Source organism: Heloderma suspectum, chromosome 1 (genome assembly GCF_057233095.1).
Source record: "Heloderma suspectum isolate Gila_16-S chromosome 1, 16-S_ref, whole genome shotgun sequence".
Classification (NCBI taxonomy): Eukaryota; Metazoa; Chordata; class Lepidosauria; order Squamata; family Helodermatidae; genus Heloderma; species Heloderma suspectum.
Window position 1 is genome coordinate 439,446,076 of NC_139458.1, and position 24,744 is coordinate 439,470,819.

Here is a 24,744-nt window from a genome sequence, read left to right on the forward strand (position 1 = left end):
AACTGCTGCCCCTGCCTCAGTCTCTTCTCTGAAAATACTCTTTTATAGTCTCTCAAAGAACTCCATGACAGAAAGCAAACCAACCCCCCCCTACAATAGCCAACACTCCAGGTATGTTTTGTTTATTTGTTAGCTTATATATCTGTAACATTGTATAAAGCTAATCAAAATTAAATGCATTTTCGTTGATTCACCAGCTGTCTTTGAGGTGGCATGGCAACCCAATTGGACCTGCTACAGGGACTGACAGAGGAACATAACAGGTTGTTAGCAAAGCATTTGCCCCTTTTACAGCAGGAGGAGTAGTCCAAGAGAAAACAGATTGGCAGTTAATGGGTGAAAAGCAGAAAGGCCACACAGCACCAACCCACTGCCAAACCCACGTCAGGTGGAGAGGTACTTCACGAAAAGAAGATGGTGGCCTTACAAAAAGGAGACTATGAACTTTGCTAAACATCTGGTAAACAGAGCTGTTGTCCTGAATTAGAAAAAAAAAATGGAAGGGTCTTATGTCAAACAACTGCTGGTGATCACATTTTACCATAAGTAATAAGAATCTATGAGTCAAGTCACTCACATACACACCTGAACTACAACACAAACTGAGAGAAGCAGGGGGGGGGGGGGAAGGGAAATGCTACCATGTTGCTCTGTATTTACAATGTTGAAGCACTGGTCTACACAGGGGGTCTTCCCACATCATCAACTTATCAGCAATCAATAAGAAAAAAATGTCACGGAAGATATTTGACAAAATCTTTCTAGACTAAAACATTGAGTCTGGCTGTTATAAATAGCTTAAAACAGAACAGTCTTAAGACCACTCGGTTCCAGTTAAAATTATGGAAATCTGAGAACACTATATCCTCATGTAATAAAGCTATATATACATTATGCATCTCAAGAAATGTCTAGAAGGAAATGGAAATACTGCCACAGTAGTGCAGGAATGGAGAAGGGGCACTTATTGTATGAATCCCTCTGCCTCCAAGACGTTCACTATGTGTGCAGCTGCAGGACGCTTCCTCGGATCCTCCATGGTACAGAGAGAAAACAGCTCAATGGCCTGTTGATACAAGGGGCCCAACTCCTCCACATTGAGGGGTGGCCGAGTTCCAAGTGCCTCATAATAGGCATCCTCATCAAAGTCATCTTCATCAAAAGAAGCATCTGAAAAGACATTACAACTGGGTCAGCTGTTTTCTCAGAAGCTGGAATGAAGAGATGCTCCTCATACACATTTAACTTCCATGCTGCGTCCCAAAGAAAGCTGGTATCAAGGTGGGAAGAAAGAATAGATTAGAATGGTGCTCTGTAATAGGGGCAGCACCACCCAAATTTCTCCAACTGCCACTTTTTCGTTTTTAAAAACTCAAGAGGGCTATGTTACCAAAATTCCTCTTACAATTTCAATTTGGAGCGGGGAGGTATTCTATGCTGAATAAAAGCTGCAGTGTGCCTGGCTTCAACCCACCAATCACAGTCACACAGCTTGTCCCCCAGACCATACAACTCCACCACCCGCTGCTCAGCTGGACCAAGAAGAATCCTCATCAGACACACCATCATTATCATCTCCAAGCAGGTTAAGATGGGGTACGGAGAGTGTCATCATTTCCCACAGAGTCAGCCCAAATGCAAAGATGTCAGCCTTGTCAGTGATGACGCCGTCCTCCTCCAGGACTTCTTTGGGCTTCCAGGGCTCAGTGCCAACATAACCAGTGCCTGGGTCACTCACTGTGTGAAACAGATAATCCAAGTCAAATGCCAAGTTCCATCCTCAGGACCAGGCACACATCTTCCGAGAGGAAAGCAAGAGGCTAAGACAGCTGTAGAGACGGAGTGAGATGGTCAGAAAGCAGAAGGGAAGCCAAGAGAGGCTCTCACAGCAGTGACCCATCACAAACATTGGGCAGGAAACCAAGGCAAGTCTGCTGAAACACTGATGTTTGGTGGAAAATGCAGCACCCTGACAATCAGACTTCCTCTCCCCCTCTCGTCCAAAAGCCCTTACAGTCAGTTAGGTATGAAGTATGCCTGGTAAAACCTCAGTAATTTGGGTGATGGGAAGGGATGAGTAGGATTTCCAATTGTAGGAAAAGAGGAAGGGCATCAGTGTCTTGCATGGCTCTGGCTCCGTTCATGTAATTTACAGAAGGCACAGTACCCAGTTTCACTTGCATGGAGAACCCATTTTAGGCGATTTGTTTTAGGCTTGTTTTTTTCTTTTTTTAAGGCCACATAGTACACACAGCCCTGTATTTAGCAGTGCAGACCATGCTGAGGGTGGGGAAGAGAGTTTCAGACTCATTGTGCTACCCCTTTCCTACTGGTGCATGTGCAAATTGGGAATACCAGTACACATCAGTAAGAGAATGCCTCCTTCAGCTCACCTGCTCAGATCTTTGTCTCTCCCTCCTATGCAAATTGAAGCAGCCTGGAGGGAGAGAAAGGGGACTGACAGCTGTGGACCCGAAAGGACACCTCCATCCTAGCTTCCCAAATTATATAGAATCTCCTGCTTCCTTTCCTATTCTGGAAGACAAGCAGGATTTGGAATCCAGTGTTTATGCCTTTTTAGCTTACAAAGTAAGTGAGATATGTTCCTGGGCTAGAAACCTGAGTTTTTAAGGCACACAGACAGAAGGGGCTTGTGTAACTCAGTGAAGCCATAAGCTATGCCGTGCAGGGCCACCCAAGACAGACAGGTCATGGCGGAGAGTTCTGACAAAATGTGGTCCACTGGAGAAGGAAATGGCAATCCACTCCAGTATTCTTGCCAAGAAAACCCCATGGAACGTATCACAAGGCTAAAAGAGATGACGCCAGAAGATGAGCCCCTCAGGTCGGAAGGTGTCCAATATGCTACTGGGGAAGAGCAGAGGGAATTTCCAAGTAGCGCCAGAAAGAGTGAAGCGGCTGGGCCAAAGCCGAAAGGACACTCAGCTGTGGATGTGTCTGGTGGTGAAAAGAAAATCCGATGCTGTAAAGAACAATATTGTTTAGGAACCTGGAATGTCAGATCAATGAATCAAGGTAAGCTGGAGGTGGTCAAACATGAGATGGCAAGATTGAACATCGACATCTTGGGAATCAGCGAACTAAAATGGACAGGCATGGGCGAATCTAATTCAGGTGACCATCATATCTACTATTGTGGGCAAGAATCCCTTAGAAGAAATGGAGTAGCACTCATAGTCAACAAAAGGGTGGGAAAAGCAGTACTGGGGTACAATCTTAAAAACGATAGAATGATCTCAGTACGAATCCAACATCAACATCACAGTAATTCAAGTCTATGCCCCAACCACTGAGGCCGAAGAAGCTGAGGTTGATCGGTTCTATGAAGACCTACAACTCCTTCTAGAACTAACACCAAAAAAAGATGTCCTCTTCATCATAGGGGATTGGAATGCTAAAGTAGGAAGTCAAGAAATCACCGGGATAACAGGCAGGCATGGCCTTCGTGCACAAAATGAAGCAGGACAAAAGCTAATCGAGTTTTGCCAAGAGAACATGCTGATCATAGCAAACACTCTTTTCCAACAGCACAAGAGGCGACTCTACACATGGACGTCACCAGATGGTCAATATCGAAATCAGATTGATTATGTCCTTTGCAGCCAAAGATGGAGAAGCTCCATACAGTCAGTAAAAACAAGACCTGGAGCTGACTGTGGCTCAGATCATGAACTGCTTCTTGCAAAATTTCGGCTTAAATTGAAGAACGTCGGGAAAACCACTAAACCGTTCAGGTATGACCTAAATCATATCCCTGATGAATATACAGTGGAGGTGAGGAATAGATTTCAGGGATTAGACCTGATAGACAGAGTGCCTGAGGAACTATGGACGGAGGTCCGTAACATTGTTCAGGAGGCAGCAACTCAATCCATCCCAAAGAAAAAGAAATGCAAGAAAGCCAAGTGGCTGTCTGAGGAGGCTTTACAAGTAGCTCACGAAAGAAGGGAAGCGAAAAGCAAGGGAGAAAGGGGAAGATATACCCAACTGAATGCAGAGTTCCAGAGAATAGCAAGGAGAGACAAGAAGGCCTTCTTAAATGAACAATGCAAAGAAATCGAGGAAAACAAGAGAATGGGAAAGACTAGAGATCTCTTCAAGAAAATTGGAGATCTCAAGGGAACGTTTTGTGCAAAGACGGGCATAATAAAGGACAAAGAAGGCAGGGACCTCACAGAAGCAGATGAGATTAAGAAGAGGTGGCAAGAATACACAGAAGAACTATACAGGAAAGATCTGAATGTCCCTGATAGCCATGATAGTGCGCTCACTGAACTTGAGCCGGACATCCTAGAGAGTGAAGTCAAGTGGGCCTTAGGAAGCATTAGTAACAACAAAGCTAGCGGAGATGACAGTATTCCAGCCGAGCTAATTAAAATCCTAAAAGATGATGCTGTTAAAGTGCTGCATTCAATATGCCAACAAATCTGGAACACTCAACAGTGGCCACAAGACTGGAAAAGGTCAGTTTACATTCCAATTCCAAAGAAGGGCAACGCCAAAGAGTGTTCAAACTACCGCACAATTGCGCTCATTTCACATGCCAGCAAGGTGATGCTCAAAATCCTACAAGCTAGGCTTCAGCAGTATGTGAACCGAGAACTACCGGAAGTACAAGCTGGGTTTCGAAGAGGCAGAGGAACTAGAGATCAAATCGCCAACATTCGCTGCATCATGGAGAAAGCAAGAGAATTCCAGAAAAACGTCTATTTCTGCTTCATTGACTACGCTAAAGCCTTTGATTGTGTGGATCACAACAAACTGTGGCAAATTCTTAAAGTGATGGGAGTACCAGACCACCTTACCTGTCTCCTGAGAAACCTGTATGAGGGTCAAGAAGCAACAGTAAGAACCAGACATGGAACAAACGATTGGTTCAAAATTGGGAAAGGAGTACGACAAGGCTGCATATTGTCACCCTGCTTATTTAACTTATATGCAGAGTACATCATGAGAAATGCCGGGTTGGATGAATCAGAGGTCGGAATTAAGATTGCTGGGAGAATTATCAACAACCTCCGATATGCAGACGATACCACCCTAATGGCAGAAAGCGAAGAGGATCTCAAGAGCCTCTTGTTGAGGGTGAAAGAGGAGAGTGCAAAAGCTGGTTTCAAACTCAACATTAAAAAAACGAAGATCATGGCATCTGGCCCCATCACTTCCTGGCATATAGAAGGGGAAGAAATGGAAGCAGTGACAGATTTTACTTTCTTGGGCTCCAAGATCACCGCAGACGGTGACTGTAGCCATGAAATTAAGACGCTTGCTCCTTGGGAGGAAAGCTATGGCCAACCTAGACAGCATAGTAAGAAGCAGAGACATCACCTTGCCGACAAAGGTCCGTCTAATCAAAGCTATGGTTTTCCCAGTAGTAATGTATGGCTGTGAGAGCTGGACTATAAGGAAGGCTGAGCGCCGAAGAATTGATGCTTTGGAACTGTGGTGCTGGAGAAGACTCTTACGAGTCCCCTGGACTGCAAGGAGGTCAAATCAGTCCATCCTAAAGGAAATCAACCCTGAGTGCTCATTGGAAGGACAGATAATGAAGCTGAAGCTCCAATATTTTGGCCACCTAATGCGAAGAGAAAACTCCCTGGAAAAGACCCTGATGCTGGGAAAGACTGAAGGCCAAAGGAGAAGGGGACGGCAGAGGATGAGATGGCTAGATAGCATCACGGATGCAATGAATATGAACTTGAGCACGCTCCGGGAGAGAGCGCAGGACAGGAAGGCCTGGCGTGCTATGGTCCATGGGGTCACGAAGAGTCGGACACGACTGAACAACAACAAGCAACACCTTTCAACAATTGGCTTTTTCTTTTGGTATGCGTGGATATGGGTCAAGTGGCTTAAGCCCCCTCCCAAAGCAGCTCATTTTTTAATCTGCAAATGAATCTGTGGCCAGACTTTTTAACTGTCCACTGTGAATAATCATAGCAGAGAGCCCAGTGTGGGCAGTTGAGTTCTTGCAAGGACCCAGCATTTTCCATCAGGAAGCTTAACAACTGGCCACAACAACAAAGAGTACCCTGTGAGTGCCATGGGCACCTCCTTCTCCTGGCACACAGACATAGGGACTGAAATTGATTTTTTTTTAGCCACAGCAAATAACGGCATGGCACCAGTTCAACATACCCATCATATTCTCATCCAGAGGCAGTGAAACACCCACATCGCAGATCTTTATTGTCTCAAAGTCACCTTTAATAACAACATTGGAAGATTTGATGTCACCATGAAGCAATTTCTTGTCATTGTGAAGATACTGGAAGATACAGAAGAGGTTAAAGTAAAGGGCTTGTTTCCAAAAGAGGGTGGACAGAGAGGCCATTTCAAAACAAGTGTGAGTTTTAATGCAATGTCTTGTGGAAATGCCCTTTGAAGGTTCACCCAGAGTGCCAGACACTGATAAGGCAGAGAATGGACACATTCAAGGCCCACCTGCTTTTAGGATCCTGCAAAGTTCCTCGGAACAAGAATCTTGGAAGGGCACTTCCCTCAGCAGTGAGGATGCTGGCGGAAGGCCCAAGAGTAAAATCCTGAGACCTAGGATCTTGGAAGGGCAAGAATAGATGGGTGGGCCAGCGAGTGAGGTCAAGGAGTTAGAACAACTTATGATTGTGCCAGCCTGGCCAAGGAGCAATGAATGTTAGAAGGCAATTGAGAGGTGACCAATACAAAACAAGCCAGATAACTGTAAGCCCCTCTCTGCTGGCTTCTTTAGGTCATCGCTGCTATACTCCTCTCCCCTAGTTATGCCTGCTCCAGCCTTCCTTGGAAATCCCTACACTGTTTCCATGTTACACACTGCATCAGCTTTCAAGCTTTGCTCTTAAATCTTTCCTCCATTTTCCCCCCTTAAAAACATTTTTTCCATTACCATCCCATGTCTACTAACCTCTGCCCCCTTCCCGTTGCACCTCTCATCCATTTTAATGTTGATTGTAACCCCCCAAAGCAGGGACTGTGTCACTTCCAGGTTCTGTACAGCTCCTAGCCAACTCTTGCAGCAGAAATCCAACAGCCACCCAGTGGTGGATACTGTGTATCACCCTTCTGCATTCTAAAATGCCTGATGTCCCTGCCCCAGCCTCCTTAATCCAACTGTACGTTTGCCCCTTCCATGTACTACCAACCACCCCAGTTCCATGGAACTGCCTCTTCTGAGTTTCTTTGGGAACAGATCCTCTCAACTTGCTGCCTCCTTCCTGAAGCACTAGGCAGTCACTTCCCTCTGGCAGTTGCCCCTGTGAAGGAAGGTTGATCCATTCACCTCTTACCAGGCTGAGATAATCAGCAAGCCCGTCTTAAGATTCACACATTGGGTGTACCCGCCGGTGGGCTCTCCCACACTAGAGGCATTCAAGGAGAAGCTGGACAGCCATCTGTCAGGGATGCTCAATGAATTCCTGCATTGAGCAGGGGGTTGGACTCGATAGTCTTGTAGGCCCCTTCCAACCCCACTATTCTATAATTCTATGTCCATACGCACCCAGAGACTGCTCTTGGTTCAAAATCTCTTGCCTCTCAGCATTAGAACAAGCACCAGATGTTGGTTGCACCACCTGAGCAAATGCAAGGGCAACTCCTTCTTCTGTTACAGAAAGGAGACCATTTTAGTCAGGTCTCTGTTCCCCATCGCACCCTCGCTAGAGCAATATCAGGTAGCATAAGAGCAACCTGCACAGCCTACCTTCAACCCCCTTGCCATGTGCAAGGCAACTTTGAGGATGGTAGCAGCTGGAAAGGGGCCCTGGTGTTCTGTGTTCCTTTCTTCAATTAGGTCATTGAGAGACTTTTCTCCCCCGTATTCCATGGCAAGGCACATGCTCCCATCGTTGGCTTCAGCAAATGCACGATACCCTTCAGAAACACACACACACCATTTGTTTAGGGGCTAGAAAAGTTATCCCAGACTCAGTGCCTCCCAAGGTTTTTCATTCCTGGAATAATTCAAACCTTTATTGAACATCGTTTGAAACTGGCTAGGAAAGGACCGAATGTTATCTTTGGTATACATTTTTTCAATGTCCAAGTACTTAAAAATAAAATTAAACCCCCCCGGAAAGCTTCCAGGGCAGTTTAAAAAGACAAAATAAAGCAATAGCATGTTAAAAAAACTTATCAAGATACCCCTTTCCCCACTCAAACATACCCACAATGTTTGGGTGCTGAAGATTCTTTAGAATACTGGCCTCTTCATTCAACCTCTTTTGATATGTACTTCGCTGACTGGAATCACATTTGGGATTTATTTTCTTCACAGCCCAGGGAGAGCGAGAGGTGCCTCTGGGAGATCTGGAAACAAGCAGCCACAGTTGAAGAACAAACCAGTTTGCTAGGACCATATGAAGCACCTTTTAACTTCTTATTTTGAAATGGCTCAGGTCATCAGTTTTGATCTGAGACTACAATATTAATACAAAGTTGAGGACGAAACTGTGCATACCTCTCCCCTTAATCAACCCTAAATCAGATTGGCTAACAAGTCCACAATTAGTTTATCGTGTTTAGAGCTAAATCATCATCAAGAAACCAACCCAGAGCTCCTTTGATAAACCCATTTCAGGTCCTCGCATAATTCAGGTTGCAGCACACCACAAGAGAGCACGCACAGATGAGAAGCACCATATAAACAAGCAGAGCAGCACGTAAGCTGTGCCAGCAAGTGAGCCAAGCCTCAGGGAAAGGTAACCTGCCCTACTAGCCTATTTGACCTAGAGAATAATTCCAAATTCATCCTGTATCTAGACCCATAGCTAAACCAACTATTCTTTGCACTCCATGCAGCAATCTCAGTCTCAATGGGACAAGTTTGTGATGCCTTTTAAGATGACATACCTTTTCATGAGATAAACATTGACTCCAGTTCCATACCCAAGCTTCTGCATGAAAGGAGAGGCTGGAATAGCTATTGATGGTGAAGAGCTACACTGTTCTGCATTATAAAAATGAAAAGAGTGATGCTGTTTATATTTCTACTGCATTAATTGCCAAGCTTTTGTTACCAGAATAGCAAGAATAATTTGTCTAACTCAGTCCCCAAGACCGGGCTCTGTCACAGGTTTCTGGTATGATCTTGGCAAAGTCACTCCATGTGTCTTCCACATACAATGACAGGATAATGCACCCATCTGTCTTCAGGGACATACCATTAAGGATGGCAAAAGTCTGACTACAGTTTCTGAAAAAGAACATGGCAAGGCTCTCGGGGCGCCCTTGAAGGATTCAAATCAAACCATCTGAATCCCTCAAGCAATGCACCACCACTCTCCCCACCAATTCCTCCAGGGGAGAAACAGAAACACGCCATTTGCCCACTGCAACTGTAGAAGAAAAGCATCGAGAGAGGAATCCAACCAGACTTAGCTCCATGCGCTTGTCCTTCACATCTCAACTGGATGTCCAAGGCCTGGAGGAAGATACCCAAAGCCTGCATCATCCCCAAATCTCAGATTTGGGACACAGGGAACAAAAACCCTACTCTGGATACACAACCCCTTCTGAGCAGTGTGGTCTCCATTGAGGAGATTTACTAAGAGCACAACCTCTTTCAGCCCAAGGGCCAAGTTCCATTTTGGAAAAGCTTTTGGAGGCCGCATTCCGGTGGCGGATGGAGGCTGAAGGCAAAAGGGGCCACAAGGAGCTCTGTAGGTGAAAGCTCCTTGCGCTAGTAACAGCCTTAGGGGAGCGTTTCAGCCGCTTCGAATGGGGGCAAACTGCACAACGGCTCTGCGCTCCTCCACCACCAGAGGCACGAGCTGCGGCGGGGCCGCGGAGCGGAATGCCGGCCCAGAGGACCTCTTGCTCTGGCGTTCTTCGCAGCCGGGAAGCCGCCAAGCGCCCCGTCTTCGGGGGAAGAGGCGAGGCGGGGGAGCGGGCGCGCCCTCCCGGCCTGGGCCTCCAGCCCTGACGCGCGGGGAGAGCCCGCGGCCACGGCCCGACGCGCAGCCTCACCTGAGCGCCTCGGCGCCGAGGCCCTGCGGGGCGTCTCGAGGGCGCCTGCGGCGGCCATGGCCGCGCGGCCCTGCCGGACGGGGGCAGAGCGCGCGCAGCGGCAGCGCCGGGGGGCTGCGGCCTGGGTGCTCCGCCCCGAGAGCCTTGCGGAGCCCTCGCCGGACGCCGCCGCCGCCCCCGTTCGCGGGCCCTCCGTCCTGCGGGGCGGGCGAGGCGGCGCGCAGACTGGCTCCGGCCGTTCCCGCCGCCGTTTGAATCCGGGCGGCGCGTGCGCGGACCGGCGGCGGGGCGGGGCGCGCGAGGCCGCTGTCGCCCCGCCCCGCGCGTTCGCGCAGCCGGGCGCCCGCCCGTCGCTTCCGAGCCTCGGCCGCGCCGGCTGGGCTGGGCTGGGCTGGCCGGAGCGGCAGCGCAAGCCTGAGAGCCGCGGGGCCGCGTCGCCCCGCGTTCCGTTCACGCGGCGGGCAACCAGCGGCCGATCAGGAGCCCGCGAGCGGGGCGCGAGCGCAGCCCCCACCCCCGGCCATTGGTGCGCACAGGCTCGCCGCCCCTGCGCTGGAGGGAGCCCGTGGCCGTCAAGCCCAGCAGCCGTCGACAGCCTTCTCCTCCAGGCATTTTCCATCCCCCTTTAAAGCCGTCCGACTTGGTGGCCATCCTGCGGGAGCGAATCCCACCGTTTCGCGGCGCGCTGTGTGAAGCCGGGCGCCCTTTGACCTGCCCAGAATCCCCCACCAATCGGCGTCGTGGAAGGACCCCGCTGGGTTCTCGTACTATGAGAGAGGGAAGAAAATGCCCCCCACCCGCCACGCAGAATTCTGTACACCTCCCTCGTCTCTCCTCTTGCTTGCCTTTGTTCTAGGCTAAACAATCCCAGATGTTTTAACTTCACAAGGGAGACGCTCCAGCCCCTTGATCATTTTGGGAGCAGCACAGAGGAGCAGCTGGCAGAGAGGCACCGATTGGGCCGCAAGAAACGCCGGCCCTCTGCCTCACCTGCTGTCACCTGCTAGCGGGAGTGTCGTCTTCTGCTTGCCAAGCTCTGCTTGCTTTGCTGGACTGTTTTACTTTGCAGTTTGAAAAGAAAGTCCCATGCTGTAAAGAACAATATTGTTTAGGAACCTGGAATGTAAGATCAACGAATCAAGGTATGCTGGAGGTGGTCAAACATGAGATGGCAAGATTGAACTTCGACATCTTGGGAACCAGCGAACTAAAACGGACAGGCATGGGCGAATTTAATTCAGGTGACCGTCATATCTACTACTGCGGGCAAGAATCCCTTAGAAGAAATGGAGTAGCGCTCATAGTCAACAAAAGGGTGGGAAAAGCAGTTGTTCAGTTGTGTCCGACTCTTCGTGACCCCATGGACCATAGCACGCCAGGCCTTCCTGTCCTGCGCTCTCTCCCGGAGCGTGCTCAAGTCCATATTCATTGCATCAGTGATGCTATCCAGCCATCTCATCCTCTGCCGTCCCCTTCTCCTTTTGCCCTCAGTCTTTCCCAGCATCAGGGTCTTTTCCAGAGAGTTTTCTCTTCGCATTAGGTGGCCAAAATATTTGAGCTTCAGCTTCAGTATCTGTCCTTCCAAGGAGCAGTCAGGGTTAATTTCCTTTAGGATGGACTGATTTCACCTCCTTGCAGTCCAGGGGACTCGTAAGAGTCTTCTCCAGCACCACAGTTCGAAAGCATCAATTCTTCGGCGCTCAGCCTTCCTTATAGTCCAGCTCTCACAGCCATACATTAACTACTGAGAAAACCATAGCTTTGATTAGACAGACCTTTGTCGGCCAGGTGATGTCTCTGCTTCTTACTATGCTGTCTAGGTTTGCCTTAGCTTTCCTCCCCAGGAGCAAGCGTCTTTTAATTTCAGGGCTACAGTCACCGTCTGCGGTGATCTTAGAGCCCAAGAAAATAAAATCTGCCACTGCTTCCATTTCTTCCCCTTCTATATGCCAGGAAGTGATGGGGCCAGATGCCATGATCTTCGTTTTTTTAATGTTGAGTTTCAAACCAGTGTTTGCACTCTCCTCTTTCACCCTCAACAAGAGGCTCTTGAGATCCTCTTCGCTTTCTGCCATTAGGGTGGTATCATCCGCATATCTGAGGTTGTTGATAATTCGCCCAGCAATCTTAATTCCAACCTTTGATTCATCCAGCCCGGCATTTCTCATGATGTACTCAGCATATAAGTTAAATAAGCAGGGCAACAATATGCAGCCTTGTCGTACTCCTTTCCCAATTTTGAACCAGTCGGTTGTTCCATGTCCGGTTCTTACTGTTGCTTCCTGACCCTCGTACAGGTTTCTCAGGAGACAGGTATGGTGGTCTGGTACTCCCATCTCTAAGAATTTGCCACAGTTTGTTGTGATCCACACAATCAAGGGCTTTAGTGTAGACAATGAAGCAGAAATATATGTTTTTCTGGAATTGTCTTGCTTTCTCCATGGTCCAGCGAATGTTGGCGATTTGATCTCTACTTCCTCTGCCTCTTCAAAACCCAGCTTGTACTTCTGGTAGTTCTCGGTTCACATCCTGCTGAAGCCTAGCTTGTAGGATTTTGAGCATAACCTTGCTGGCATGTGAAATGAGCACAATAGTACGGTAGTTTGAACACTCTTTGGCGTTGCCCTTCTTTGGAATTGGAATGTAAACTGACCTTTTCCAGTCTTGTGGCCACTGTTGAGTGTTCCAAATGTGTTGGCATATTGAGTGCAGCACTTTAACAGCATCATCTCTTAGGATTTTAAGTAGCTCAGCTGGAAGACTGTCATCCCCGCTAGCTTTGTTATTAGTAATGCTTCCTAAGGCCCACTTGACTTCACTCTCTAGGATGTCCGGCTCAAGTTCAGTGACCGCACTATCATGGCTATCAAGGACATTCAGATCTTTCCTGTATAGTTCTGTGTATTCTTGCCACCTCTTCTTAATCTCATCTGCTTCTGTGAGGTCCCTGCCTTCTTTGTCCTTTATCATGCCCGTCTTTGCACAAAACGTTCCCTTGAGATCTCCAATTTTCTTGAAGAGATCTCTAGTCTTTCCCATTCTGTTGTTTTCGATTTCTTTGCATGTTCATTTAAGAAGGCCTTCTTGTTTCTCCTTGCTCTTCTCTGGAACTCTGCATTCAGTTGGGTGTATCTTCCCCTTTCTCCCTTGCTTTTTGCTTCCCTTCTTTCCTCAGCTCCTTGTAAAGCCTCATCAGACAGCCACTTGGCTTTTTTGCATTTCTTTTTCTTTGGGATGGATTGAGTTGCTGCCTCCTGAACAATGTTACGGACCTCCGTCCATAGTTCCTCAGGCACTCTGTCTATCAGGTCTAATCCCTGAAATCTATTCCTCACCTCCACTGTATATTCATAAGGGATATGATTTAGGTCATACCTGAATGGTTTAGTGGTTTTCCCGACGTTCTTCAATTTAAGCCAAAATTTTGCAAGAAGCAGCTCATGATCTGAGCCACTGTCAGCTCCAGGTCTTGTTTTTACTGACTGTATAGAGCTTCTCCATCTTTGGCTGCAAAGGACATAATCAATCTGATTTCGATATTGACCATCTGGTGATGTCCACGTGTAGAGTCACCTCTTGTGCTGTTGGAAAAGAGTGTTTGCTATGATCAGCTTGTTCTCTTGTCAAAACTCGATTAGCCTTTGTCCTGCTTCATTTTGTACACCAAGGCCATGCTTGCCTGTTATCCTGGTGATTTCTTGACTTCCTACTTTAGCATTCCAATCCCCTGTGATGAAGAGGACATCTTTTTTTGGTGTTAGTTCTAGAAGGTGTTGTAGGTCTTCATAGAACCGATCAACCTCAGCTTCTTCGGCCTCAGTGGTTGGGGCATAGACTTGAATTACTGTGATGTTGAATGGTTTGCCTTGGATTCGTACTGAGATCATTCTATCGTTTTTGAGATTGTACCCCAGTACTGCTTTTCCCAGCAGAGATCAAATTGCCAACATTCGCTGGATCATGGAGAAAGCAAGACAATTCCAGAAAAACATCTATTTCTGCTTCATTGACTACGCTAAAGCCCTTGATTGTGTGGATCACAACAAACTGTGGCAAATTCTTAAAGAGATGGGAGTACCAGACCACCATACCTGTCTCCTGAGAAACCTGTACGAGGGTCAGGAAGCAACAGTAAGAACCGGACATGGAACAACCGACTGGTTCAAAATTGGGAAAGGAGTACGACAACAACACTTCACTCATTCATGATATCGTGGATGAGGGAGCCAACCTGCCGTGTATCATGGAGACCTGGGTGGGTGAGCTGGGTGGTGTAGACATGACCCAGCTTTGCCCACGTCGTTACTCAGTGCCGCACCAACTTGGGGGCGGGGGTTACCATGATCCATAAAAATTCAGTCTCACCAGGAAACCCCTCCGCCCGGAATAGGCTGTGAGGGCCTGGACATTGTGCTGGGCCAAAGAGACCGATTGGGGATACCATTGGTGTACCGCCCACCCCGCTACCCAATGGATTCCCTGACTGAGCTGGCTGAGACAGTCTCGGATGTGGTGTTGGGAAACTCTAGGACTCTGGGCCTGGGAGATTTCATCATTAATGCTGAGGCTGCCTTAATAGGATCAGCTTGGAACGTCACGTCCTCCATGACAACCATGGATGGGACTGTCTCAGTTTGTCACTAGCCCAATGCATAGGGCAGGGCAGACCCTTGACTTGGTCGTTGCCTCTGGGTGTAAGGGGGGGGCAGTCTGGTTATTGGGGTGGGTGTGGAAATTACCCCCTTATGGTCAGACCACTTCCTGGTGAAATTTGGTCTCACAGCACCAGTCCCTCTCCGCAGGGGTGGGGGACCCATTAAGATGATCCACCCCTGGAGACTTATGGAATCCTAGCAATTCCTGAATGCTCTAGGGGATTTTTTAGTAGCCAGAGCCGGCAAGTTTGTTGAGGCCCTTGTAGCGCTACGGAATGGCAAAGTACGAAGGGCCACTGACACAATCGCTCCTGAGTGCCCTCTGGCACCGTGGAGCTCGGAAGGCTCCCTGGTTTACTGGGGAGCTCCAGACAATGAAACCGATCAGAAGATGGCTGGAGCGTAAGCAGCATAAGACGCATCATGAAGGTGATTGAGCACTCATACGAGCATATAATCACACCTACTGTGTAGTTGTGAAGGCGGCAAAGAAGGCTTACTTCGCCACCTCCATCGCATCCTTGAGTAGCCATCCAGCCGCTCTTTTCTGAGTGGTTCAGGGGTTGCTAACATCAAACCCAGTGAATGCATGCACTGGCAACCTCACGATTAGACTACTGCAACACACACTATTAGGGCTACCCTTGTGTGTGGTTCAGAAGCTGCAGCTAGTTCAGAATCCACAGCTAGGCTGCTCGCTGGGACACGCAGCTATGCCCACATGTGTTAAAAGAACTGCACTGGCTGCCTATTAGCTACCGAGCCACGTTCAAGGTTATGCTATTACCATATAAAGCCCTAAACAACTAGTGACCAGGATACCTAGCGGACCCCCTTGCCTTATATACCCAGGTGACACCTGACCTTCGGAGAAGGTGCTGCTGATCATTCCAAAACGAACGGAATGGAATGTTGCCATGAAGTAGCTCGACAGCAGCCTTCTCTGTAGCATTACCCACCCTCTGGAAAACTCTCCTTTGTGACAGTTCAGGCAGCAGAAAATTGTATCTTTCAAACACCTAAACACTCGCCTTTTCACCTAGGCTTTCCCTGGGCTGTAAGTAAACTAATGCTGCTCCATTTTGCTGCTTCTTAAATGGTTTTTACTGTAGTTGTTTTGATATTGTGCTTTTAATGTTGTTTCTAAATGTATTTTACTATTGTAAACCATTAAGGGATTTTACTATATTCAGCGGTAAACAAATGCCATAAATAAAATTTAGTTGCCCTTTTCTGCACTTTTTTCCAGCTCTACTAGAGCGAGAGCGCGCCGCACACTGGGCTGACATTTTCATCAAGCTGCCCACCCCAGCCCCAAAATCTCGTTCTTGGTCAGCCACTGCTTGCTCATCGGCCATCAGGTCTCTCTGTAAACAGAATGCTGGACGAGGTGGGCCTTTGGTCTATTCCACCATGGCTCTCCTGATGCTCTTATCTCCGCTGGTGGCAATATAGCTCGGATTTTGCTAACGTATTGGGGCTTCCTTCATATCCTCCGTATCTCCCCTCAGGCAGTGTATCTTGAATATAGGATTCCACCTTGAAGTGGTCAGTTTAAAAGACCCTCGGTTTCTGTCAGTTGTGTCCTGTAGCAAGTTCCGTGTCACATGAATTCCTAAGAATTCCAGTTAAGTAGTCAGGCTGTGGTGTCTGATGGGAAAATATATATTTGAATGATAAGGCAAATGAGAGGATATCCCACTGTGATCACCACCACCACCGCATTTCCTCAGTTACTTCTTGGTACAAGAACTCCCATTTCAGACATGCCCCCTACATAGTCAGGATTTCGGCATGAAGAACCCACCGTGTTGGATCCTGTGGAGAAGCAGCTCTCAAGACTGCTCTGACTGGGCACATAGGGCACTATTAGTGCAGCAGATCCACACCGCCACTCCGTGGAGGCTGAATTCCTGGCAGGCTCCAAACCGGAGCAGGCGTCAGATGGAAGACCCCGGGGCAGAGGAGTAGCTGCCTATGAACCGAGCCCCCTTTATAGCCCCCTGGCTAAAGTGCTGGAATAAAGCTGAGCCGTGGCTCAGAGGTGTTATGGACGCTCCGTACTTTCAAAATCGTTTTGGGATTGAGCTCTTGGAATATGATCCAGGGAAGGAGGACTGTGCTTGGATGACAGGGCTTGTGCCGGCAGTGGAGCTGTGGAAGAACGGAGCCCTGCAACTCAGCCCAAAATTCAGCTGAAGTTTGGGCTTTATCCCCAAGCACACAAAGTCGGGAGTAAATCTCATTTATCTCCAAGGAGCTACCTTCTGAGCAAGCAGGCATAAGACCTGCCGTGTCTACCCCTTGCCTCGCCGGCGGGCTCGGATGGCCGTGCTGCGGGTTGGCGCGAGTTCCCCCCCCAGGCACCTGCCCGCTATCCTGCGCGCCGAGCGAGGAGCCCCCCGCGCTGCCTGGCTCGCCCTCGCGCGCAGCGGCGCCCGGAAGGCAGTGTCGCCCCCTGCGGAGGGGCCTGTGCCCGGGCAGCGGGGCCACCGCTCCGCAGGCCCGGCCGCGGCATCCCTCCGGGCGCGGCGGGCGGCTTCCGGCGGGCAAGTCTCTGTTCCGGGCAGCTCGCGAAACTCGGCACCCGGGCGGAGGCCCCGGCGCCCAACGAGGCCCTCGGCGCCAGCGCGCGGCCGGACTAGCGGGGGGGGCTGCGCAAGGCGGCGCGCGCTGCGTGCACCCCCAATTGGGTGGATCCTCGCCAATCACCGCGAGGAGGGCGGGCTCGCAGGCGGCCCGCGAGCACTCGCGTAGCCCAATCAGGTGCTTAGAGGCGGGAGCCGTCAATCCTCCCGATGGCAAAGGGCGGGCCTGGGAAGAAGTGGCCGCGTTTTATTGGGCCCCGGTGTTTGAACGACACAGCCCGTGCCGGCTTAGCGGGGGGCACACAGCGGGCCCCTTAATACGCCGCCGGCGACCCACGGCTTCCCGGCCCGAGGAGCGGCGCGCCTCCTCGGGGGCGGGGCGGGGCGGGGCGGGGCGGGGCGGGGCGGGCGGCGCCCTGGGGCGTCGCGGGCGGGCCGGCCTGGCGCGGCGGCCGGCGCGTACGGCGGCCGGCGAGGGACGGGCGCCCTCCGCTCTCGCTGCCTCGCGACGCCGGGCGCCGGGACCTGCGTGGGCGCCGCCCCCGCCCCGCCCCGCCCCGCCGCCCTCCCGAGGCCCGCGCGGGACGCAGCCCGCGACGCGCCGCCATGGCCGGCTACGAGTACGTGAGCGCCGAGCAGCTGGCCGGCTTCGACCAGTACAAGGTGGGCGGCCGGCGCGGGGTCCCGGGCGGGCGGGCGCGGCGCCGGGGAGCTGCTCCGCGCGGCCGGCAGCGAGGCGGCCTGGCGCGGGGGCGCGCGGATGCGTCGGGGGCGCCGGAGCGGGGCCGCGGGGCGCCCGCTGGCCGCAGCCGGCCTTCGCGGGGCCTGCCCGGCCCTTCCCGGCGCTGCCGGGCTGGAACCCGGCGCCTGCCGCACGCGGGCGGGCTGCGCCCCGCGGGCCCCTCCGCGGCTGACGCGGCCGGCCGGGCCCCGCGGCAGCGCCGCGGCCCTCCGGGGCGGGTGGCGCGGCCTTCGGGGAGCGGGGCCCGGCGCCGTCCTGCGCGCGGCTCCGCTGTGCCCGCTGGGGAGGGCTCGTTCCCTCGGCTCCCGCTCCCGCCTGCGCCCGCGCGCCCCCGCGCTGCTCTCCTCCTCGCGTTGAAGCGGCGCTGCTCCCATCTTGGGCGGCGCGGGGGGGAGCGGCAGGCCCGGGGCTGCGCCGGAGCGGGGAGCGGCGCTCCTCTGGGCCCCTGCGGTCGCCCTGTCGCGCCTGCAGTAGCATCGCAATGGCGTAAGCCTCGGTGATGCATGAGACGTTTCCCTCAGCTGGGAGGTGTAATCACGTATGTTGCTGAGCAGTGGGGGAACAGCGGGGCCGGAACACCGAAACGGAGAAAGCGCAGCCTGACAATTCGGCTGGGTTTTAAATGTGTGCAAAAAAGTGGACGCAACAGCTCTCTCAGTATTGCTTAGCTAATAAACACCTGTAGAGGGGCAGGAAAGCATCCCAGTAGCCGCAGCAGGGAGGCGGCCTTGGGGAGCAGTGGCAGCGAAAGCCCTCCTCCTTGGGCCTGCATGCAACCCTTCTCCTCTCCGTTCCATGGGACATCATCTTCTCTGCCGTCCTTGTCCTTGCCCCACGTACGCTGGACTGGAAGCAGCAGCGAGATCTGCATTGGCAGAAAGGGGAGCAGCAGCGAGGGAGCGGGGAGGAAGAGGACAGAGCAGGCACGCACTGCACAGGCAGAAAGGGATCTCATTATGTGTAGGTGTCCCTTTGCACCCACTCCTCTGCTGCTTCCTAGCATGTAGCAAGATAGAAGGGAAGAGGCTTGCAGCAAATGGCATGTTGGGTCTTCTCAGCCTCCTTTTCCAGTGTTTCCAGTGTGGTGTGCGCTGCTGACAGCAGATGGGTGGAGGCAGAGATGCATGCTCCCTGTGCAAGCTGGGAAGATTCCTGTTGGCTTCCCTAAACATTACCCTCCCTTCTTTGCTCCTTCTAATCATGGCGCAGATTAAGGATCTGGAGTGTGTCCCTCGGTTTTGACCACCACGTGGGAAGAACACAGAGGTATAATGCCATAGGCGTATATGCTTCCTCTCCTCGCACACGCCACCAATGATGCAGGTGCTGTATAGAATATGTAAGCATTGCCCGCCCAGAGGGCTTGGAGCACCTTTTCGGATTCATCTCTCCCCTCCTCAGCCCTGTCGGGGTGAGATTCATGAGGGGCCCTGACATTGTTCAGGGCTGACGTGTATTCTGCTCCTCCTCCAGCATGCATTCAGTTTAAGCTTGCCTGCCATGATGAGGCACATTCTTGTCTTTGGCCAACTCAAGTCTGTATCTGGTGAAAGCCCTGTGGAACTCAGGGCAGAGAAGTTGTGTGATCTCACTGGCCCACTTGAACTGGTGCCAAATGTTGTTACACTTGCCGAGGAACAAGCTTGAAGGCTGCAGCTTGTTGTTAACAGCATTTAGACACAGATGTGGCTTCACTGTTTGTTTATGTGCTGCTCTCCATGGTTTCTTTGGGAAGCTGTAAGTCTGGAGTGTGCGCTTGGTGGAGTAGCGGGCTTCTACGTTTTTGCTCACCTTAGTGAGGGAGCTGTTGTCATCCAGTGAGTGTGATGAGCTGAGCCTTCTTCCCAGCCTTGGAGCTGCAAAGGTCGGTGGGCCTAGCAGTCGCACAGCAATCCCTGCCCCGTCCTCCGCTCCAGGATTGGGAGGAAAACTGAGAGTGGTTTGGCTGCTGTGTTGCCGAGGCGATGGGAAGGCTTGGGCTGCACAGAGCCAAACCACAAAGTCCCCCGCAACCCTTTCCCTCCCTGGAGTGGGGGGGGGCATTCCTTGGCCCCCTCTTGGCCAAGGCACTTAGTGCTCATTGGCTAAGTGGTGGCCAAAAAGGCGAGCCCTGGCTCCACGGGACAAAGAGGAGCAGGTTTCCTTGGCGGTGCATTAAGCACCTTGCCCACGTGGAGATCTGATGAGCAATCTCCACACCTCCCTTCCTGCAGGAAAAAGAAACCTGGGGAGCTGATGTGGCCTTCCTTGGCCACAAGCCACTGACGAGCAGGGGCAGGTCACCACAGCTTTTGGCTTGGCAACCAAGGACAGTCAGAAATTGTGAACCCCTGTGGTTGAGTGGCCTGAGCTGAGGAGACCAATTCAGTTTAATAGAACAAAGCAGGTTTAATACTGGGACTATCATACGAAGACTGGTTTTTCTCCTGAAAATATTCTGCAGTGAATGGTGAGAGTTTAGGTGTTAAGGGATTACAAGTGGGACCTGTGATGAATTGTTGTGCTATGTCCTGGTGTGTCCCTCTTTTCCTCTTCCCCCACCCCAGTTGCGTGCTGTCCATCCTGATTCCACCTTATTTTATTTATTTATTATTAAATTTATTAATCGCCCATCTGGCTGGTCACCCAGCCACTCTGGGCGATGTACAACATACAATAAAAACAGTTAAAAACAATAAAATTCTACAATAAAAACATTTTCTAAAATACCCTAACCCACCCCAAATGCCTGCCTGAACAACCACGTTTTTAATGCACGACGGAAGCTCATTAAAGGGGGGGCATGACAGAGTTCCCTAGGGAGGGAGTTCCACAGAGTGGGGGCCACCACAGAAAAGGCCCTCTCCCTCGTCCCCACCAGTCTAGCTGTCCTGGCTGATGGGACAGAGAGAAGGCCATCCGAGGCTGATCTTGTTAAGCGGCCTGTCTGGTGCTGCTGGAGGTGCTCCTTAAGATAGGCTGGGCCGGAACCATATAGGGTTTAAAAGGTCAAAACCAACGCCTTGAATTTGGCCCGGAAAACAACTGGTAACCAGTGCAACTCCTTCAGCACTGGAGTGATGTGATCTCACCGGCGGCTGCCTTTAATCAGGCGAGCCGCCGCGTTCTGTATCAGCTGCAGTTTCCGAACCGTCTTCAAGGGTAACCCCACGTAGAGCGCATTACAGTAGTCTAAACGAAAGGAGACCAGGGCATGTACTACAGATGGGAGCAGATGGTCGGGAAGGAAGGGGCACAGCCGCCGTATCAGATGGAGTTGATACAGCGCTGTCTGGCTCACAGCTGACACCTGAGCCTCCATGGACATCTGGGAGTCCAAAATGACCCCCAGGCTGCGGACCTGGTCTTTCAAGGGTAGCCGTACCCCATTCAACACCAGGTCAACATTCCCCAGCCTCCTCTTGTCTCCCACCAAAAGTACCTCGGTCTTGTCAGCGTTCAGCTTCAGCCTATTCCTCCCCATCCAGCCACTCACCGTCTCCAGACATTTGGACAGGGATTCTACGGCCAACCTTGGTGAAGATTTAAACGAGAGGTAGAGCTGCGTGTCATCCGCATATTGATGACACTGCACCCCAAACCTCCTGATGATAGCCCCCAGCGGCTTCACATAGATGTTAAATAGCATCGGGGAGAAGATGGAACCCTGTGGCACCTGCCCTCTTCTGACTAGTGCGTCCTCTTCTTCCCCACATGCATAGGTAAGAGCCAGCAGAATTGTTTGCCATCATGTGAGGAACTTGGCAAACTCCCCCCCTCTGCTCTCCCCTTGTGCAAGTGCACACCTACATGGTTCTTTTGGAATGCAGTGAGGGGTGGCCCTTTTTTACACGTGCAAGCTTTGGGGCTCACCTGAGCATATAGGTGCCTTCCTCTTCTCGGTGGAGTCCTTTTGCTTAGAAGGCTGTTGACCCACCCTGCCCAAGTTCAGCACAGGAGGAGATTTGAGGTTGTTGCTGCCGTTTGTGTTGATCAAAGTTCTGTAACTAGACTTTCCTTTGGGACTATGGTTGTCTGCACAGTGTTTTCCTCTGAAAATCCAGCTGCAGAGTCATGGTAAGCTGAATCTTGGGCATAACTAATAAGAGGAATGCAGGAGGGAACCCCTTTTTCTTTGAGGTACGAAATGTGGTCTTGGGAATAACCTGTTGGGGGGCAATCCTATAGGGAGAGGTGGCTGCCTCCGAACTCGGAGGTGACCGCCTATCCAATGAAGGACAGGTGGAGCGCGGAGGGGATCTTCTCTGCACTCCGGCCACCCTGCATTCGTGGGTAGACGGACGATGTTGGCTGTCTAGCTGCGGGACTTTGGAGTGGGGGGTAGGGGGGCCGGACAACGCATAGGAAGCGTCATACCAGCAGTTCTGCACTCTCCGCCTCTCCCTGCCCCCAGGAACACCCCCTTTCGCCCCGCTCCACACTGCTCTTCCAAACTCGGAGCCCGGGGATGATCCATGCTGCCTACATGGGGGCAGGGAGGCAGTTTCCTGGGAACCAACCTCAGAGCGTGGGCTCCGAGGTCAGTTCTCGAAAACCAAACCTATGGCCATCTAACTGCTGTCTAGTGGCCATATGATTGTGCCCTTATACGCCTTCTTGCTTTATTTCAGAAAGGCTACAAGGCTGCTGCGTGGGGCTCAATAACCTTTGTTGTTCAGTCGTGTCCGACTCTTCGTGACCCCATGGACCATAGCACGCCAGGCCTTCCTGTCCTGCGCTCTCTCCCGGTGCGTGCTTAAGTTCATATTCATTGCATCGGTGATGCTATCTAGCCATCTCATCCTCTGCCGTCCCCTTCTCCTTTTGCCTTCAGTCTTTCCCAGCATCAGGGTCTTTTCCAGGGAGTTTTCTCTTCGCACTAGGTGGCCAAAATATTGGAGCTTCAGCTTCAGTATCTGTCCTTCCAATGAGCACTCGGGGTTGATTTCCTTTAGGATGGACTGATTTGACCTCCTTGCAGTCCAGGGGACTTGTAAGAGTCTTCTCCAGCACCACAGTTCGAAAGCATCAATTCTTCGGCGCTCAGCCTTCCTTATAGTCCAGCTCTCACAGCCATACATTACTACTGGGAAAACCATAGCTTTGATTAGACGGACCTTTGTCGGCAAGGTGATGTCTCTGCTTCTTACTATGCTGTCTAGGTTGGCCGTAGCTTTCCTCCCAAGGAGCAAGCGTCTTTTAATTTCATGGCTACAGTCACCGTCTGCGGTGATCTTGGAGCCCAAGAAAGTAAAATCTGTCACTGCTTCCATTTCTTCCCCTTCTATATGCCAGGAAGGGATGGGGCCAGATGCCATGATCTTCGTTTTTTTAATGTTGAGTTTCAAACCAGCTTTTGCACTCTCCTCTGTCACCCTCAACAAGAGGCTCTTGAGATCCTCTTCGCTTTCTGCCATTAGAGTGGTATCGTCTGCATATCGGAGGTTGTTGATAATTCTCCCAGCAATCTTAATTCCGACCTCTGATTCATCCAACCCGGCATTTCTCATGATGTACTCTGCATATAAGTTAAATAAGCAGGGCGACAATATGCAGCCTTGTCGTACTCCTTTCCCAATTTTGAACCAATCGGTTGTTCCATGTCTGGTTCTTACTGTTGCTTCTTGACCCTCGTACAGGTTTCTCAGGAGACAGGTAAGGTGGTCTGGTACTCCCATCACTTTCAGAATTTGCCACAGTTTGTTGTGATCCACACAATCAAAGGCTTTAGCGTAGTCAATGAAGCAGAAATAGACGTTTTTCTGGAATTCTCTTGCTTTCTCCATGATGCAGCGAATGTTGGCGATTTGATCTCTAGTTCCTCTGCCTCTTCGAAACCCAGCTTGTACTCCCGGTAGTTCTCGGTTCGCATACTGCTGAAGCCTAGCTTGTAGGATTTTGAGCATCACCTTGCTGGCATGTGAAATGAGCGCAATTGTGCGGTAGTTTGAACACTCTTTGGCGTTGCCCTTCTTTGGAATTGGAATGTAAACTGACCTTTTCCAGTCCTGTGGCCACTGTTGAGTGTTCCAGATTTGTTGGCATATTGAATGCAGCACTTTAACAGCATCATCTTTTAGGATTTTAAATAGCTCGGCTGGAATACTGTCATCTCCGCTAGCTTTGTTGTTACTAATGCTTCCTAAGGCCCACTTGACTTCACTCTCTAGGATGTCCGGCTCAAGTTCAGTGAGTGCACTATCATGGCTATCAGGGACATTCAGATCTTTCCTGTATAGTTCTTCTGTGTATTCTTGCCACCTCTTCTTAATCTCATCTGCTTCTGTGAGGTCCCTGCCTTCTTTGTCCTTTATCATGCCCGTCTTTGCACAAAACGTTCCCTTGAGATCTCCGATTTTCTGGAAGAGATCTCTAGTCTTTCCCATTCTGTTGTTTTCCTCCATTTCTTTGCATTGTTCATTTAAGAAGGCCTTCTTGTCTCTCCTTGCTATTCTCTGGAACTCTGCATTCAGTTGGGTATATCTTCCCCTTTCTCCCTTGCTTTTCGCTTCCCTTCTTTCGTGAGCTACTTGTAAAGCCTCATCAGACAGCCACTTGGCTTTCTTGCATTTCTTTTTCTTTGGGATGGATTGAGTTGCTGCCTCCTGAACAATGTTACGGACCTCCGTCCATAGTTCCTCAGGCACTCTGTCTATCAGGTCTAATCCCTGAAATCTATTCCTCACCTCCACTGTATATTCATCAGGGATATGATTTAGGTCATACCTGAACGGTTTAGTGGTTTTCCCGACGTTCTTCAATTTAAGCCGAAATTTTGCAAGAAGCAGCTCATGATCTG

General features: G+C 50.8%; 2 protein-coding genes across 4 annotated transcripts in view; one reads left to right on the forward strand and one right to left on the reverse strand.

Moving 5' to 3' along the window:
- Positions 1-15: 15 nt before the first annotated feature.
- Positions 16-10,240, reverse strand: PBK (PDZ binding kinase). Of its 2 annotated transcripts, XM_084829540.1 has the most exons (7): positions 9,982-10,240; positions 8,866-8,962; positions 8,180-8,322; positions 7,718-7,887; positions 6,160-6,289; positions 1,564-1,737; positions 16-1,170 (listed from the first exon to the last, which is right to left on the reverse strand). In XM_084829540.1, the coding sequence occupies exons 1-7, from the start codon at positions 10,037-10,039 to the stop codon at positions 965-967; spliced, it is 978 nt and encodes a 325-aa protein (XP_084685666.1). In that variant the 5' UTR covers positions 10,040-10,240; the 3' UTR covers positions 16-964. The 2 variants fall into 2 exon arrangements, with proteins under 2 accessions (XP_084685666.1, XP_084685667.1); XM_084829541.1 differs by lacking the exon at positions 1,564-1,737 and having other exon boundaries at positions 106-1,170.
- A 7,324-nt stretch (positions 10,241-17,564) lies between these two features.
- Positions 17,565-24,744, forward strand: part of SELENOI (selenoprotein I) — a 51,827-nt gene continuing 44,647 nt past the window's right edge. Inside the window, exon 1 of one of the 2 annotated variants that reach the window (XM_084829544.1) lies at positions 17,565-17,887. In XM_084829544.1, the coding sequence (XP_084685670.1) occupies positions 17,831-17,887 (57 nt within the window). In that variant the 5' untranslated portion in view covers positions 17,565-17,830. The remainder of the gene's footprint in view (positions 17,888-24,744) is intronic. The other variant, XM_084829542.1, reaches the window with a different exon arrangement.

Bases quoted from the DNA above. Each gene is read 5' to 3' on its own strand.
- PBK (XM_084829540.1), bottom strand. From the start codon at position 10,039: ATGGCCGCCGCAGGCGCCCTCGAGACGCCCCGCAGGGCCTCGGCGCCG. The intron at 8,323-8,865 runs GTATGTCATCTT...GCTTGTTTCCAG, and splicing joins AATGTTTATCTCATGAAAAG to ATCTCCCAGAGGCACCTCTC. The intron at 1,738-6,159 runs GTATGTTGAACT...TGTTTCACACAG, and splicing joins TCTGGATGAGAATATGATGG to TGAGTGACCCAGGCACTGGT.